General features: G+C 30.4%; 2 protein-coding genes across 2 annotated transcripts in view; one reads left to right on the top strand and one right to left on the bottom strand.

Annotated features, from left to right (window-relative positions):
- LOC113391054 overlaps positions 1-9,724 on the top strand; it is a 33,609-nt gene extending 23,885 nt beyond the window's left edge. Inside the window, exons 5-6 of the mRNA XM_026627030.1 lie at positions 5,775-7,126; positions 8,085-9,724. Coding sequence (XP_026482815.1) covers positions 5,775-7,126; positions 8,085-9,190 — 2,458 coding nt within the window. The 3' untranslated portion in view covers positions 9,191-9,724. The remainder of the gene's footprint in view (positions 1-5,774; positions 7,127-8,084) is intronic.
- Positions 1-16,899, bottom strand: part of LOC113363882 (tudor domain-containing protein 5-like) — a gene marked incomplete at its 3' end in the record, with an annotated part of 206,868 nt that overhangs the window by 48,522 nt on the left and 141,447 nt on the right.

Below are 16,899 nucleotides of genomic sequence, written 5' to 3'. Positions count from 1 at the left end.
TCACTCAACCACATTCTGATGTCAAGAAACCTCCTAATTCATGGCAAGTAGTCAATTTCAAAAAAAGAAAAACTTCATTTGAACCATTAGGAATAGATTTAAAATTCTATGTAATTCTGTCGACCATTTTCGAACTTTATCCAGACATCTAAAAGAAACTAATGCCGTATATCATACATATCAATTAAAAGAAGAGAAGGCTTATAGGGTTGTTCTTAGAAATGTACACTTTTCAACAAGCACAGATGCAATTAAATTAGAACTATTAAAACAGGGTCATGTCGTACGTAATATCCTAAATATTAGACATAGAATAACAAAAGAACCTCTTAATATGTTTTTTGTTGATCTGGAACCAAATAGAAATAACAAAAATTTATAACATTTATAAATTATTCAACTGCATAATACGCGTCGAACCACCGAGAAAGTCCAACAACATTATACAATGCACTCGCTGTCAACTCTTTAATCACACCAAAAAAAACTGCAATAGACCATTTGCTTGCCTAAAATGCGGTGACAATCATAATACTATAGCTTGTACCAAAGATCCGAATGCTCCGGCATGTTGTTATTTTTGCGACGGTGCTCATCCAGCTAATTATCGCGGTTGCTCATACTTCCAAAAAATTAAAGAACGAAGAAACAAAACTCCAGTAAATCAATCAGTCATAAATCCAAATCCAAATAACCAAAATTTTAAAAATTCTAATAATTCTAATTCTAATAATAAAATAAACAACATTTCTCCGGCCTTAAATCCAACAATTCAAAATTCATCCTATGCAGACATTGCAAAAAACAATTACTCTGCTTCTAATCATTCACCTTCAAATCCTGATTCTGATTCTCTAGCAACACTTATTTTAGAATTTAAAAATATTTTCAATCAGCTTTTGCAACAGAACACCATAATAATAAATATGTTATCCACGTTAGTCAACAACAAAAGCAATGGCAAAAATAATTAAAATTGCTGAATGGAATGCTAACGGTTTAATACCTCACAAAAATGAAGTAGAATGTTTTTTAAAGTTAAACTTAATAGATATCTTATTAATCTCAGAAACTCACTTCACTGAAAAAAACTACTTCAAAATTTATAACTACACTACTTATAATTCAAATCACCCAAGTGGCAGGGCTCGCGGCGGTTCGGCTATATTAATCAAAAATAATATAAAGCATTTCGTTCTACCAAATATTTCTGATGATTTTCTACAAGCAACTCAAATTTCTGTTGAAACAAATTTATATAATTTTTGTGTTTCTGCTGTTTATTGTCCACCAAGATTCAAAATTTCTTGTGCTCAGTTTTCTTCATTTTTCTCTCAATTAGGTAATAAATTTATCATTGGTGGTGACTTTAATTGTAAACATATTGCCTGGGGTTCAAGACTGACTACAGCCAAAGGAAAGATTCTTCATGCAGCCATAGGGCAAAATAACCTCTCCTTTATTTCAACTTGCAGTCCAACTTATTGGCCTTCTGACCCTACTAAAGTTCCAGACCTTTTAGATTTTTTTATTGTGAAAGGTATTGATCTTTCAAATCTCAATATTGAATCTAGTTACAATCTCTCTTCAGATCATTCTCCAATACTTGTGACGTTTAGCACATTTCCTACTCCAGTTATCAACAATCATATTCTACACAACAATCTTTCTAACTGGATTCAATTCAAATCCATACTTGATTCAAAATTATTTCCAAAACCTAGGCCTACAAGCGTTATTGATATAGAAAATAATATAGATTATTTTTCTGAGATTGTACGTGAAACAACCAAGCAGATCACCCCGAACATTAATCCAAGAAATGATAATCTAATAATTCCGCAAGAGATTAAGAAGCTAATTGCACAGAAACGAAGAGCAAGACGAACCTGGCAACATTCTCATCTACCAACGGATAAGACATCGCTTAATCATCTCAATAACACGCTGAGGAAAAAAATGAAAGAATGGAAGAATTGTACATTCAGGTCGTATATATTGCAGTTAAATAGGTACGATAATTCCATATGGAAACCAATCAGAAACAAAAGTAAACCCCTACAACAAAACCCTCCTCTGAAAATAACCAACCAAAACGGATTCATTTGGGCAAAAAGCAACGAAGAAAAAGCGGAGGCATTTGCTGATCATCTAAGTAGCATTTTTAGCGCTCGAAATATTTCCCAGAATAATTTAATTAACAATTTCGTAAATCAACCCATACATTCTACACCGTTAGGACATTTTTCACCAAATGATGTCTTATGTGAAATAAAAAGGATAAAAAATAGATCTTCGCCAGGTATGGATAAAATTACTCCAAAGATGTTAAAAGAATTGCCTACAAAAGGTATCTTATATATAACAATTATTTTCAACGCCATACTTCAATACAATTATTGGCCCTCAGCGTGGAAGACTGCAGAAATTATTATGATCGCTAAACCAAACAAAAACCATCACACTGCTAGTTCATACCGTCCTATCAGTCTTTTATCGATATTATCGAAAATTTTAGAGAGACTTTTGTTGCAGAAGATCATCCGAATGATAGTTGGATTCCTCACCATCAGTTTGGCTTCAGAAAAAATCACTCTACAATTCAACAATGCAACAGAACGGTGTCTCGTATTCTTGAAGCCATGAATAGAAAGGAACACAGCGTAGCCGTATTCTTAGATGTTAGTCAGGCTTTTGATAAGGTTTGGCACTCAGGACTCCTATATAAAATCAAAACAACTTTTCCAAACTACTTCAATATCTTAAGCTCATATTTGCTTAATAGAAAATTTAGAATCAAAATTAAAGATGTGACTTCGAGCATCAGAAATATAGAATGCGGGGTACCACAGGGCAGTGTGCTAAGCCCTGTACTTTATCTTCTTTTCACAAACGATATGCCCACAGATGATCTTCTAACCATATACACTTACGCCGATGACATAGCAATTATTTCATGCAATTCCGATATTAGAACAGCAACTTGTCAGTTACAAAATTATTTATCTAGTCTCTAAAAATGGTTTTTAGATTGGAATATCAAAATCAATATCGAAAAATCTCAGCACATAATTGTTTCTCTAAAACATCACAACAGTCCACCTATCATCATGAACAATTCAATAATTCCACTATGCAATTCTGTTAAATATTTAGGCATGCACATTGATTCGAAATTGACATGGAGAACGCACATTGAATATAAAAAGAAACAAATCCAACTGAAAATAAAAGATTTTTACTGGCTTTTTGGGAGGAAATCTGAAATCTCTCTCGATAACAAGGTACTTTTGTATAAAACTATCATAGTGCCCATTTGGACTTATGGAATCGAACTATGGGGTTGCTCTTGCAAATCTAACATAAACATCATTCAAAGGTGCCAGAATAAAATTCTGCGTATCCTTACTAATGCGCCTTGGTATATTTCGAATTTTTGCCTACATAAGGATTTGAAAATCTCAACAGTCAACGAAATGATCAAGATTAGAAGTTCATCTTTTAACAACAAATTAATCCAGCATACAAATCCTACAGTTCAAGCGATTCAGAGACCGATAAGAAGATTGAGCAAGAAATGGCCTTCCGATCTACCAAACACCTAGCCCAATGTCTGCACGCGTCCTGACGTAGTACGCGGCATACATCATCACGTCATCGTTCATTTATGTTATTATTTTTGTATTACTGTTTTAATTTAATTTTTATTTCAACTTTTTTCATTTTATATTCAATGTATTGCATTTTTTGTTTTTTTGTATTTTTTTTTTTTGCTCATATCAATTTTGTAAATAAGACATTAAAGATTAACAAAAATAAATTGTAACAAAAAAAAAAAAAAGCGCTTTGGAGTATTAATAATTTAATCCAAGTTTTCCCACGGAGTTAATAAGCGTTTATCAGATTTGCGCGATGACCAGCCGAATAGTTTTTTTTTTTATAATTAGCGGAAAAGTATTAAAAAAATTCTCCATGTTTTAGCCGTTTTTTCGTAATTATAGTAAAAAAATATTTACGATTAATATACGATTTTAATTAAACTTTGTATGAAAATAATTTTCGTAGTATAAAATAACACTAAAATATTATAGGCTTACGATAGGTGGTTGAATTATAAAAATTGATCAAGGTTTGTAATTGCGTTGCGCGCTTCAGCGGATCTAATCAGAATCTATGTGAGCATATGCAAAAAGGTGCATTCACACATATTCGCCTTCGTTTGTGTTCGTGTTCGTTCTTCTTTGTATATTCTTGTTCATCATGTTCGTTCGTGTTCGTTCGTTAGGTGTGGACGCATCTTAATGCGTTCTTGCGTTCTGTCTTTTGTAGGTAACTGATTACTTTTGATGCCCCAATAAAATACCTACATTTTTAGAACACGAAATAAATGAAATAAATCGATCATGTATATGTATCATTGCTTTCTCACATAAATATAAAAACCGTAAAGCATATCACCCAAACTTCACTTCTAGGGCCAGGCTGAAAAGACAATTTTCGAAAAAAAGGTTTTCGGCAAATCACTGGCAATGGTCAGAGGGGTCAGATGTTTGTATTTTTTTGCCAATTTTAACAATCTGATTACAATACAATTTATAAGTTGAAAGTTATGGTATTGAAAATCAAAATCAAGAAGAAAGAAAAATAGAACAAAAGAAATTAAAGAAAAGAAATAGAATAAATAATAATTAAAATAATAGTATTAATAATGAAAACAATATAATCAATAACAAATAATAATTAAAAGTAACTTGTTTGAAAATTTTCCTGTGCAAAACAGAGAAAATTATCTTGTGGACGGTAGATTACTGGGCCATTTTCTTTTCAGGCGTTTTAATTTTTTGGCTTTTACTTGTATTAACAAGTCTAACGGTTTCGGAGATCTAGTAAAAAAGTAAAAAAAAATGACATCTTGCGGTCAAAAATGATCATTAGACATATGCACATCAAATTATCAGATATTTTATACAGATTTTAACAATAAGTATAAATTTTGTTTATATTTCTATGAGTTCCGTACCATTGTTTAACCGTTAGACGGCGGCGCTTCGATATTTTGTCTCTATGCAGTTAAAGCAGTACGATTGCTTTGAAGAGAAGTTCAGAATTTCCAAAATATTTCAAAATAAATTTTTCTTCAAAAAGTTTTTTTTTTTAAAAAGTGAATTTCTGTCAAAAATTTATAGTTTGTCAAAAATCTATTTTTTCAGAGTAATTTTTTTTCAAAAACGTTAATCTTTTTAAAAAAAATAATTTTTGGTACGGGAAGTCCAGCAATTTGCCTTAAGGCACGATGCCATGCCACTAGTTCTATTTTGTTATTAGAAGTTTCTTTCTATATATGTAAAAACAACTTTCACATACTTGCGATTTGGGATAAACAATTAGAAACTTAAAAATAATGCTCACTGCAAAATTGCTATTTGAATCTGGCGCCACATTCGCCACACTGGTAACACTTTTTCGCCTTTCAAAAATATTTTCCTCCCCTGAAACGAATTTTGTTTTGACTGTCAACTGAACGAGAAGCGCAAAAGGCGCTAATTTTATAAACATGATTATATGTTAGTTTTAATGGTTTTAATCATTTTAAATGAAGTGTAATAACTAATAATTTGCTAAAAATATGTCGCTCAAATCGAAGGAAGCAGGTAAATTCTTGCACAATAATTTTATTAATCTATGTTATGTATAATCCGAATTTACTTGATTTTAGGAATTCCAAGTGAAAATTACAAATTAATTAAAAAATATTCCAATATACTTTCAAATAGAAATTTAAACTTGAGTCCTCCAAAGATTAGAACTCGCAGAAAAGTCTATAGGAGAAATATATTGGATCCTGATATTTCGAAAGAAAATGAGATCAATACCACAGAAACAAATGTGCAATCGGTAGCTACAGTTAACAATTTGGAGTTAAATTTATCACCTACCAAAACTCAATCTTCATCTAAACCTGAAGGTTTCAATTCTAATACTGGAATTTTAACCCATAGAGATACAAATATAATAGAAGCATTTTCTGGGGACTTAAAAGTTAAAGAAAGTGCGGCTAAGATTCTAACTCGCAGATGTAGTGCAAGAAATAAAAATGCTTCTACTAAAAATGAATCAAACGAAGTTACCAGCCAAGGTGCCAAAAAGGTAGGAAAATCTAATGATAAATTGTGTGTAGATTCTAATGGAAATGAATTACCTAAACTTACCGAAGCTTTATTTGAACCTGACTTAATTGAAAATAAAAATATATCACTGAAGGTTAAACAAAACGCAATTTCCAGTAAGAATTCCAACCCCATATGTGTTATCAAACTTGATAAAAATGAGATTTTGTCTGCACTTAACAATTTGAGTAAAACCACAAATAAAAATGAACATAGTCCAACTTTCAATGTTGGGATTGTAGAATGTAGTAAACAAGTTACTAGTAAAAGTTCAAAGAATTCCAAAGCATCTAATAATGATAATTTAACTAAATATAAGTCTCCAACTGTAATGTCGACTGAAGAAACAAATATTGTACCTGAAACTAAAACTAGTCAAGCGGTCAATAAACTTGAAGCAGCAACTAAGAATGCATCAGAGGGTAATATAAATTTCAATCGGATAAGTCAAACATGCAACAGAAACATTCATCTAAATATCGATTCTGATAAAGTGGAATGTGATATCAAAGGGATTAGAAGAGATGGATTGAATATAAATAATAATATAGTAAAAAAATTAGATGTACACAAGCCTGAAAAGAAACCTGCGAAAAACAGACAACTTATAAAGTCTAAGCCAAACTCTATGAAGCCTGAACGGAAGAGTTTTTTATCAAGCACTAAATCAAACTTATCTCTCTCTATTACTAAACGATATAAACTTAAGAAGCTATCCGTAGTATTAGACAGAACCATGGTAGATACTGCGATGAATAACCCACATAAAATCATCAAAAGCAAAAATAACTCGAGCATAAAACTAACAACAATTAGTAATACCGATGATCTGCATGCAAATCTTGGGAACTATGTTGATTCTACAGACTCAAGACCTGCAATAGTCGATGAAGTAAATATAAACAGTCTGGTCGAAGTGAACATGACACGAATTAAGTGCAACGAAACATCAACTAAAGGTAATAAATCAACTCTTAACTAGCTTTAAGTGGCATTTTGCCCTAAGGCAAGTTGTATGCACTTCATGATATGTATACAATCAACGTGAACAATAAGAATTGAGATTCCACTAAAATGTTCTTTTTTTATTAACTTCCCATAGGGTAAGTTATAGTAACCGAAAACAATCGAAAATGCAAATATTTATATATTTTTACGTTTCAAAGGTTTCTGAACATTTTGGCATACCTTAGAAAAAATGGATGTATTTGTGTGTGTGCGTGCGGATACAAATTTTCGTCGACGATTTCGGGTACACCGATCAACCGATTTAAATAATTCAATAAACATTTTACTGATTACATTTTTGGGAAGGCAGGTCTAGCGCTTTTGATGATCTATTAAAAAAAAGTAAAATAAATGCCATTTGGCGGTCAAAAATAATCATTACTCATATGCACATCAAATTGTCAGATATTTTATAGAGACTTTCTCAATGTGTATCAAATTTGTTTGCATTTCTATGAATTTCGTAACATTGCTTGTCCGCTAGACAGCGACGCGGCGCTTACGCGTTTCGATATTTTGTATCTATGCATTTAAAGCAGTGCGATTGCTTTGAACAAAAGTTCAAAATTTCCAAAATATTTCAAATTAAAAAGAAAAAAATAATCCAGAAGTTTTTTTCACAAAAACTTTTTTTCATAAATTTAAAATTTCTCAAAAATCTAATTTTTTCAAAGTTTAAAAAAAAATTTAATCTTTTTTAAAAAAAATAATTTTTGGTACGGAAAGTTCCAGCAATTTGCCTTAATGCATTATGCCATACACAAATTTTTGTAAACGGTTCAGCCGGTTTTTGAGAAAAAAATAGATTTATAATGACATCATAAAAACATAAAAAACAAATCAAATTTTCTAGCAAACTTCTTAAGAAAGTAAAATATGAAGATTTACACAAATATTCTGTTTTTGTAGGTGGATCTGTGAGTCCAACAAAAGAACCAAATGCTCAAAATCCAATGAAAAATGTGAGTCCTAATCACAATGATCAAATTCAAATGGAGGAACAAATAAATTTGGTTAGTAATAAAATATTTAATATCGATCCCAAATATGCAACGATGATCAAACCATGTTCGGTTGTATTGGAAGATTGTGTGGAACCTGTGCACATCGAGCCTGAGATTAATATAAATATAGAAACCACAGTACATGCATGTATTCCCTGTAGTGAAACTTATACGACCTTAAAAGATTTAAGAAAACATGTGCATACAACGCATGTAAGTGACACAACCAATAAATGTTTCAATTGTGACGTCGAAATTACCAACAAGAACAAAATGACCACTCACATATTGACTCACATGCTTACGGTTATTTATATTTGTGAAATTTGTAACGCAGTGACAGAAACTCAGGAAAGTTACGATGAACACATGCTTACCCAACACAACAGCTTTGTGTGTGATGTATGTGGTAAACCTTGTTCATCCAAAAATACTTTGACCAAACACAAAATAGTACATCAGCCAGATAGATACAAATGCAAAGTATGCAGCAAAATATTTGGTAACGCCCGTAAACTCTGGCGACACATGCTGATTCATGGGGAAAAGAAATTTTTCTGTGAAATTTGTGACGCTACATTTTGTAGAAGAGAAGTTTTAAATGATCACTTGAAGATGCACAGCACAGAACGTGCCTACAAATGTGACTTTTGTTCTAAGACTTTTACCACAAAAAGTACTCAGTATGCACATATAAGAATCCATGATGAAACAAAACAAAAGAAGTGTGAATACTGTTCGAAAACATTCACTACAAGACAAGCTCTCTTAAGGCATTTGTACAAGCATGAAAATGTCCAACTTCATCAATGTAATGTGTGTAAGAATGTTTATGAAACTTTAAGTGAAATGAAAGCTCACGAGCAGAAGCACAATGGAGATTTGGATACATTCCAGTGTCGAATATGTGGAAAAGTTTTTATATCGAAGGTGAAATTAAGTCATCATAGAGAAGGTTGCAGGGATAAAAATTATTCTAGCGGGGAAGTGGGAAGTCACTGGTTGATTTAAGATTGATATTAAGATACATTTGGTTTTATTCATTATTATAAGAGAATTGCTAAAAATAATTTTTACTGTGAGTCGTTAGTTTTGGGCTCACGTCTTTCATATATTTTTCTTTTTTTAAATTGTTAACCTTATGCAATTAAGAATTTTCTATTGAACAATCACGATTGCTATTTGCTAATGATGGACAGAAGTTAACTGGCAAATAAATATTTAAATATTCTAGTATCAAGAAAGATATTAAAATGTACCAGGGGGGTGTTTACAAGAAAATTTATGCTATATCAAGAGAAAACTATTCAGCAAACATTAGATCGAATTGTTGTAAGAAGAGCTGACATGCGACAACATTCACCTTGAATTCATACAGTCATTAATTTTAATTTTGTTTTTCATAAATTAATTATAGTCTATATATAATATTAATTTAATTTGCTCAAGTTGAATACGGGTTTTCTGTGTACATAATAAAATTTTAAATGTTTACTTTGTTCAATTTTTAGATTTTAAAAATTTTACATGGTCTTTTTGCATCCCTGGAACCCAATCTTCGATTTTAACATATATTTTTTTCTGGAACACTATGCATCCTTTTAATTTTCACCTATTTTTTTTTTTTTTTTAATGTAAATTAAGAAATACTTCTAGTCATCTTAAGTCAAAAATGATATAAATATAGAAAACATGTTAGGGAAAATATGGGAAATATTTATGTGATAAAAGTGTGATACATTTACAAAAGAAAGTCAGTAGTGATAGTGCTGATAAAAAATCGTAAAAGTCTTGAAAATATATTATTATAGTTATTAATTGTATAATCGCTAAATATATATTAGCTGTTGTATTTAATATTTCATTTATACTTATTATATGTATGCTTCGTAATTAATTATTATTTGAAGAAAATCACTTTTAGAGTTGAAATTAAAATTGTTTTGAAATAATGTTATAATAAATTTATTGAAAACATTTTAAAAATTATAAAAAAGAATACTAATAGAAAACATCCCTCAAGAATTTTTAGTCCTTCATAAGGAGGCAATCAAACACTTTAAGTACTGAATGCAATATAGTTTTAATTTTGGGTGTTTCAGGCGTTTTTGATTAAAAATATTTTTTATATTTTTAACTTCCCGTAGGAGTTATTCAACTTTACTATAACTTTATAAAAGTTTAACTTTATTAAGTTAAACTGAAAATGAAAACTTGCATAAATTTTTACGTTTCAAAGCTTCTTACATACTTTAGGGTGTATATGAGTATATTCTTCTTTTATCTATCAGTATGTGTACGTTTTTGTTTGTTTTTTTTTGAGTATGTGTATGTGCGTGTGCTTGTGTGTATGTGTGCGCGCAGTTATAGTAATCGCAAAAAATCGAAAATGAAATGTTTATACCTTTGCGTTTCAAAAGGTTTTGAACATTTTGGCAAACCTTAGAAAAAATTGATGTATGCGTGTGTGTGTGTGTGTGGATACAAATTTTCGACGACGATTTCGATAACACAATTACTTCTAGTCCTAGGACGAGCTTTTAAGAGTTCTTAAGTCAAAGAAGATATAAATATAGAAAACATGCACGTCTCCTTATCAATACGAATGGATTTTTTTTTGAATTATTGAAATCGGTTGATCGGTGTACCCGAAATCGTCGACGAAAATTTGTTTTTCGACACACACACACACATACATCCATTTTTTCTAAGGTATGCCAAAATGTTCAAAAACTTTTGAAACGTAAAGGTATATACAAATTTTCATTTTCGATTTTTTGCGATTACTCTATAACTTATCCTACGGGAAGTTAAAAAAATAATTGTTTTCATCGAATTTAAGGGTTTATTAGGAAATGATATAAAGATAAACGAAAACTAAACTAACTGTAGTGTATGGCATCGTGGCTTTAAGGCAAATTGCTGGAACTTTCCGTACCGTAACGAAATGTTCGAGGAATATTAAATGCTTTCAAATAGATTGTATAAATGCACTGTAACATTGTCGAATATTTATAAGAATTATATAAACTGAATTACAAAGTTAAAATTATTTATTTAAAGTATATAAGTGAGCTTTAGACTTCAGCCAGAATTAAAATCAAAATCTAAATTATTTTCTGATATATTTTGAGATTTTTTTTCCAAAAGCAATTGTTTTGTTAGCACTAGCAAAAAGTTTTTTGAATCATTCAAATCGGATGCTTAGTTCTCTCAAAAACTGCAACATTTATCTCTGTATCTTCGAATTCCTGGACCTGCATCTTCCAAAAAACTAATCACCATTTTTTTAATAATTACAAATTGAATGTTTTTTTTGGATCATTCAAATCATATATACTCCGTTCTCTCATAATCTCGATTTCTATTTTCTGTACTCATTGCTTCATACCGTAACAGCTGGACCTGCCTTTGCCATAGACTAATCAGCACATGTGCTTATCAATAGAAATCTAATGTTTTTTGAAACATTCAAATTGGTTGATCCGCACGGCCAAAAACGTACACAAAAAATTGCGAAGACACAAAACACACACGCCACCATTTTTCTTTTTTCAGAATGTTCAGATACCACTGAAACGTGAAGATATACAAAAATTTTCATTTTCGATTTTCGACCCATTACTATATAACTTGCCCAAGGAGAAGTTAAAAATCGTAAAATTCAAGCAACTTGCCTTAATGCCAAATGCAACTTAAAATTGGTATACGAATTCTATTTTGTTATTGGAAATTTCTTTCTATACATGTAAAAACAACTTATATTTACTTGCAATAAGCAATTAGAAAGTTAAAAATAAAGCTCACTGGAAAAAATGCTATTTGAATCTGGCGCCACATTCGCTTTAACCCTTTTTCGCCCTTCAAAAATATTTTCTTCCCCTAAAACGAATTTTGTTTTGACTGTCAACTCAACAAAAAGCGCAAAAAGGCGTTAATTTTATAACATGTTTATATGTTAATTTTAATGGTTTTAATCGTTTTGAATGAAGTGTAATAACTAATAATTTGCTAAAAACATGTCGCTCAAGTCGAAGGAAGCAGGTAAATTCTTGCACAATAATATTTAACCGAATATCTACTTTATTTAAGCAATTCCAAGAGAAAAATACAAATTAATTAAAAAATATTCCAATATACTTTCAAATAGAAATTTAAACTTAAGTCCTCCAAAATTAGAACTTGTAGAAAAGTCTATAGGAGAAATATATTGGATACTGATATTTCGAAGGAAAATGAGATTATTACAAAAGAAACAAATGTTCAATCGGTATCTACAGTAAACATTTTGGAATTAAATTAATCACCTACCAAAACTGAATCTTCCAAACATGAAGGTTTCAATACTATATACAGGAAATTTAACTCATAAAGATACAAATATAATAGACGCATTTTCTGGAGGCTTAAAAGTAAAAAAAAGTCCGGCTGAGATTATAACTCGCAGATGTAGTGCAAGAAATAAAAATCCTAAGAAATAAAAAATGTTCTACTAAAAATGAATCAAACAAAAACCTAATGATAAATTGTGTGTAGATTCTAATGGAAATGAATTACCCAAATTAACCGAAACTTTATTTGAACCTGGCTTAATTGAAAATAAAAATATATCACTGAAGGTTGAACAAAACGCAATTTCCAGTAAGAATTCCAACCCCATATGTGTTATCAAACTTGATAAAAATGAGATTTTGTCTGCACTTAACAATTTGAGTAAAACCACAAATAAAAATGAACAGAGTCTAACTTTTAATGTTGGGATTGTAGAATGTAGTAAACAAGTTTTTAGTAAAAGTTTGAAGATTTCAAAAGCATCTAATAATGATAATTTAACTAAATATAAGTCTCCAACTGTAATGTCGACTGAAGAAACAAATATTGTACCTGAAACTGAAACTAGTCAAGCGGTCAATAAACTTGAAGCAGCAACTAAGAATGCATCAGAGGCTAATATAAATCTCAATCGGATAAGTCAAACTTCCAACAGAAATATTAATCTAAATATCGATTCTGATAAAGTTGAATGCGATATCGAAGTGATCGATTAGATGTGATACCCGGAAATAATTTATGTCTTCCGAGTCGGATGGTCAGTGCGCCCGACCACCTTACCCAAACCTTGTTACCTGCCGCTCTGCGGTTGGAGAATCAACAGCAGATGCAAGGAACACTTGTTTAAATAGATCGAGTGACATGGATTTTTGTGATAATGAAAGTGTAATTAGTGTAGAAAATGAATCAGTTAGTAGTTGTGATTTGAATATCAAGAATAGTGTTAACATTAATTATAAATATAATATCAACGATGTAAGTGCAGATAGTAATAAAATGGAAACGTTAGAACAAAAGGAAACCAAAGGGAAAAACAGTAATTTAGCATCTAATAATATTGATACAACAATGGAAATAAAAAAGATCTAATAAGTGATGACAACAATATAAACGATCAAAATAAATCAGATGAAAGAGTTAATCCATTAAATAATTTGATACATTTTGAAGGTTGCGATATGGGCCCTTACACTATATTTGTTGAATCCAAGGACAGAACTGTAGGCCGACTGCTACAAATGCTGTCGGTTCAATCACGTTGAGGACCAATGTAGAGGAAAAGAGAGATGTATGAAATGTTCCGGAGAACATAATGCAAAAATATGTATAGCTTCCAAATTTGTATGTGCTTTGTGCAATGAGGATCACCCTGCAAATGATAAAGAGTGCACGGTATTTATTAAAAATAAAAAAATTAAAGAAATTATGGCTTGGAAGAATCTAGCATACCATGAGGCCAGAAATATATTGTATAAAGACAGTTATGCAAACAAGTCAAAAGTCGGATTCAGTTTCACGGACAAAGATAAAGAATTTCCAATTTTGTAGTACAGACAGTAAGATAACCAAAACTAGGTTCGACGCCCTTTCTGATCTAGAGGAGGAGGAGCAACCGGAATTTTTAAATCCGACAACCTTTCATAAACCTAAAAAATCGACTTACAAAATTACCAAAAGCAATACTTCATTCAATTCTGGATCTTCAATGAAAAAACAGTTAGCCACTTAACGGTCACGCACGAACACTGCTCGCCAAAGTTAATGTTTATGTTTTATGCGATAAAAGGCGTACAATGGCCCGTTCTTGGGATATTTAGTTTAGATATGATAAGTACAGATCAATTAATATTGTATATATAATAAATCAATCTTTAACGACTTTTGAGATTAGAAATAAACATGTAAAACCGCCTTTCTGAATATCTATCAAGAGGCATGTTATTGTTATATTTTTGTGTTATTTTTTATAGGAATCAATTGAAGATTACACTGAAGTGTTTTATCTCTAATTAGGCAAGAATCCATCTATTTTGCTTTTTAACTTTCAGAGTTTTTACACGTACATTTACTCTAAAAATTATATATTGTTGAATTTTCTTATTTGTTTACAATTTGGTATATTATTTTTAGATAAATAGAAATTATTAAAATTTAAAAGTTATAAAATAAAAATTCATCAAAGCGGTCATCGGTATTATAATATTTATTGTTAATTTTAAACAAAAATAAATAAATAAAAAGAAAATGTTATCAGAAACACATATTACATCAATTAAACTTTTAAAATCCGCAATAAAAAAATGCTCTTTTAGATCACTTTTCACGAAAAAAAACTCGACCGTTAAGTGGTTAGTGAAGGAACCTGTATCAAATAGGAACAACAAAACCGAATTTGACACCCCCTCTCAATTGTGTAATTACATTTTTTGCATTATCGATTTTCGACGTTATTTTGAAAAAATGTAATTACACAATTGAGAGGGGGTGTCATCCCCCCGGGGGTGATGGCGCAACCCGAATTGTTTTCACTTTTGAACTTGAGGGCAAGATGAACCTAATTCCAAAATTTCATTCAATTCGGAGAACAGTAAAAGATTCAGAGGTTATACCCTTTTTTCCTCTCCGTTTACTGCACACTAATATACATTCCTAGTAGCGCTGAACATTATAACTAGGGTTTATACAAAAACCGACATTTCAGAAAACCGGTTTTCGAATTTTAATTTCACTGAAAAACCGGTTTTTGAACTTTATATAGAAAATAAATTTTGCTCGAATATTCTGTAATTTATCCGCAAATTTAGTGTAATTTAAAGCAGAATTTGACTGAATTAATTTATTGTTCAATTTTATACATAGCAAACAAATTATTTAATTTTATTTAGTAGAACTAAAAAATAATAGTTTATCTTGATTAAATAATTATTCGTTATTCATGCATCATTTTCACATATAAAATGAAAATATTGTTCTGATAGTAAAAGGAAAGTTTTCGAATAAATAAAAATAATACATTTCTAAATGAAAAAAATCATTAAATTAAATAATAAAGTAAAAAAATATTAGATACATGTTAATATCAATTTTAGTTTTAAAAACGATTAAGCTAAACTCGGGTATTGTCTACTCCGAGAAATTTTAATTAATTAATTTTAAACATTCTGATTGTTTTTTGTTCAATAAAATATTTCAAAAAACTGAGAACGTCTATCGAATTGCTACTTATTGTTACATGTATCCTTTGTTTACTCATTCAATTTCCTGTGAAATAGAAATACTCTCATACTAGCGACCAAATTATGCTTAATTATTTTAAGCCTCTGATATAATAATTCTTAGTTTTTTGTTCTTTAATTTGTGGCTTCTAGGGTTTTTTTTTTAAGTTTGAGTAGTGGGAGTTACTTCTTCAAGAAGTCACACTGATTTAAATTAATATATACAACTGCTATAAAAATCTAATTTAATATATACAAAACATTTCTGGGAACCATTGCAGACTGATAAGATATAAAATGCTATTGAACCGATATGATTTCAAGAATCAAAACGCTTTTATCTATCTTGTATATTTGGCTATATTTGTCATTTTCCTTTTCCATTTAAAGTGAAAACCGATTTTTTCTATTGGAAAACCGGTTTTCGAATTCCATAATTTTGTCAAAAAACCGGTTTTTGATAACTGACAAAACTCTAATTATAACCTGTTGTCAGAAATACTAAACAAATGATGAGATCTAAATTTAGACCGGACAAACAATTGTTAAGTTTGATTTGGCCGGCACAGTATATTACGTAAAGAAGCTTCAAATTATTTAGTGATAATAACATTAAAAAAATATGCTAAAATTATTCAAATCAATATCAGATATGTTTCTTCAAATAAGCTGTATCTAGAATCCTATTTGAAAACCAACCATATAGATATCGTAATTTAATCTGAAACATGGCTCATAGATAATAACAGATTTTAGATATCTGGATACGCTTTTATATCAAAGAATAGAGAAGATGGTTATGGAGGAGATGGAATACTTATCCACCGAAGATACTAATTTCAGACGCTAAATTTAAACAGCTTCATTACCAATAAAATTCAGATTTGTGGAATTAAACTGGCTATACATAACATAACACTTAATATTGTGGCGATTTATTGTGATCCCGGTCACAAGACAGGATCGGAATATTGGTGGTGTCGCTATTCCAGGAACTAAATCAACCGTTAATACTAGCAGGGACAGTAATGCTCACCATATAAGTTTTGGAGGGTTAAAAAACAATAATGCAGGCATAAATCTAGTGAAGCTATAAACTCAGAGGGTTTATGTCTTATGAATGACGAAGCACCTACAATGATGAAAAGACACGATAGAAATCCTTCCGCGGTA

The sequence above is a fragment of the Ctenocephalides felis genome, unplaced genomic scaffold, assembly GCF_003426905.1.
Source record: "Ctenocephalides felis isolate EL2017-DRISC unplaced genomic scaffold, ASM342690v1 CF-g0.4_SCAFFOLD_00845, whole genome shotgun sequence".
NCBI lineage: Eukaryota > Metazoa > Arthropoda > Insecta > Siphonaptera > Pulicidae > Ctenocephalides > Ctenocephalides felis.
Note: the sequence above shows the minus strand (reverse complement) of the source record. Positions and strands in the feature narration are given on the sequence as shown.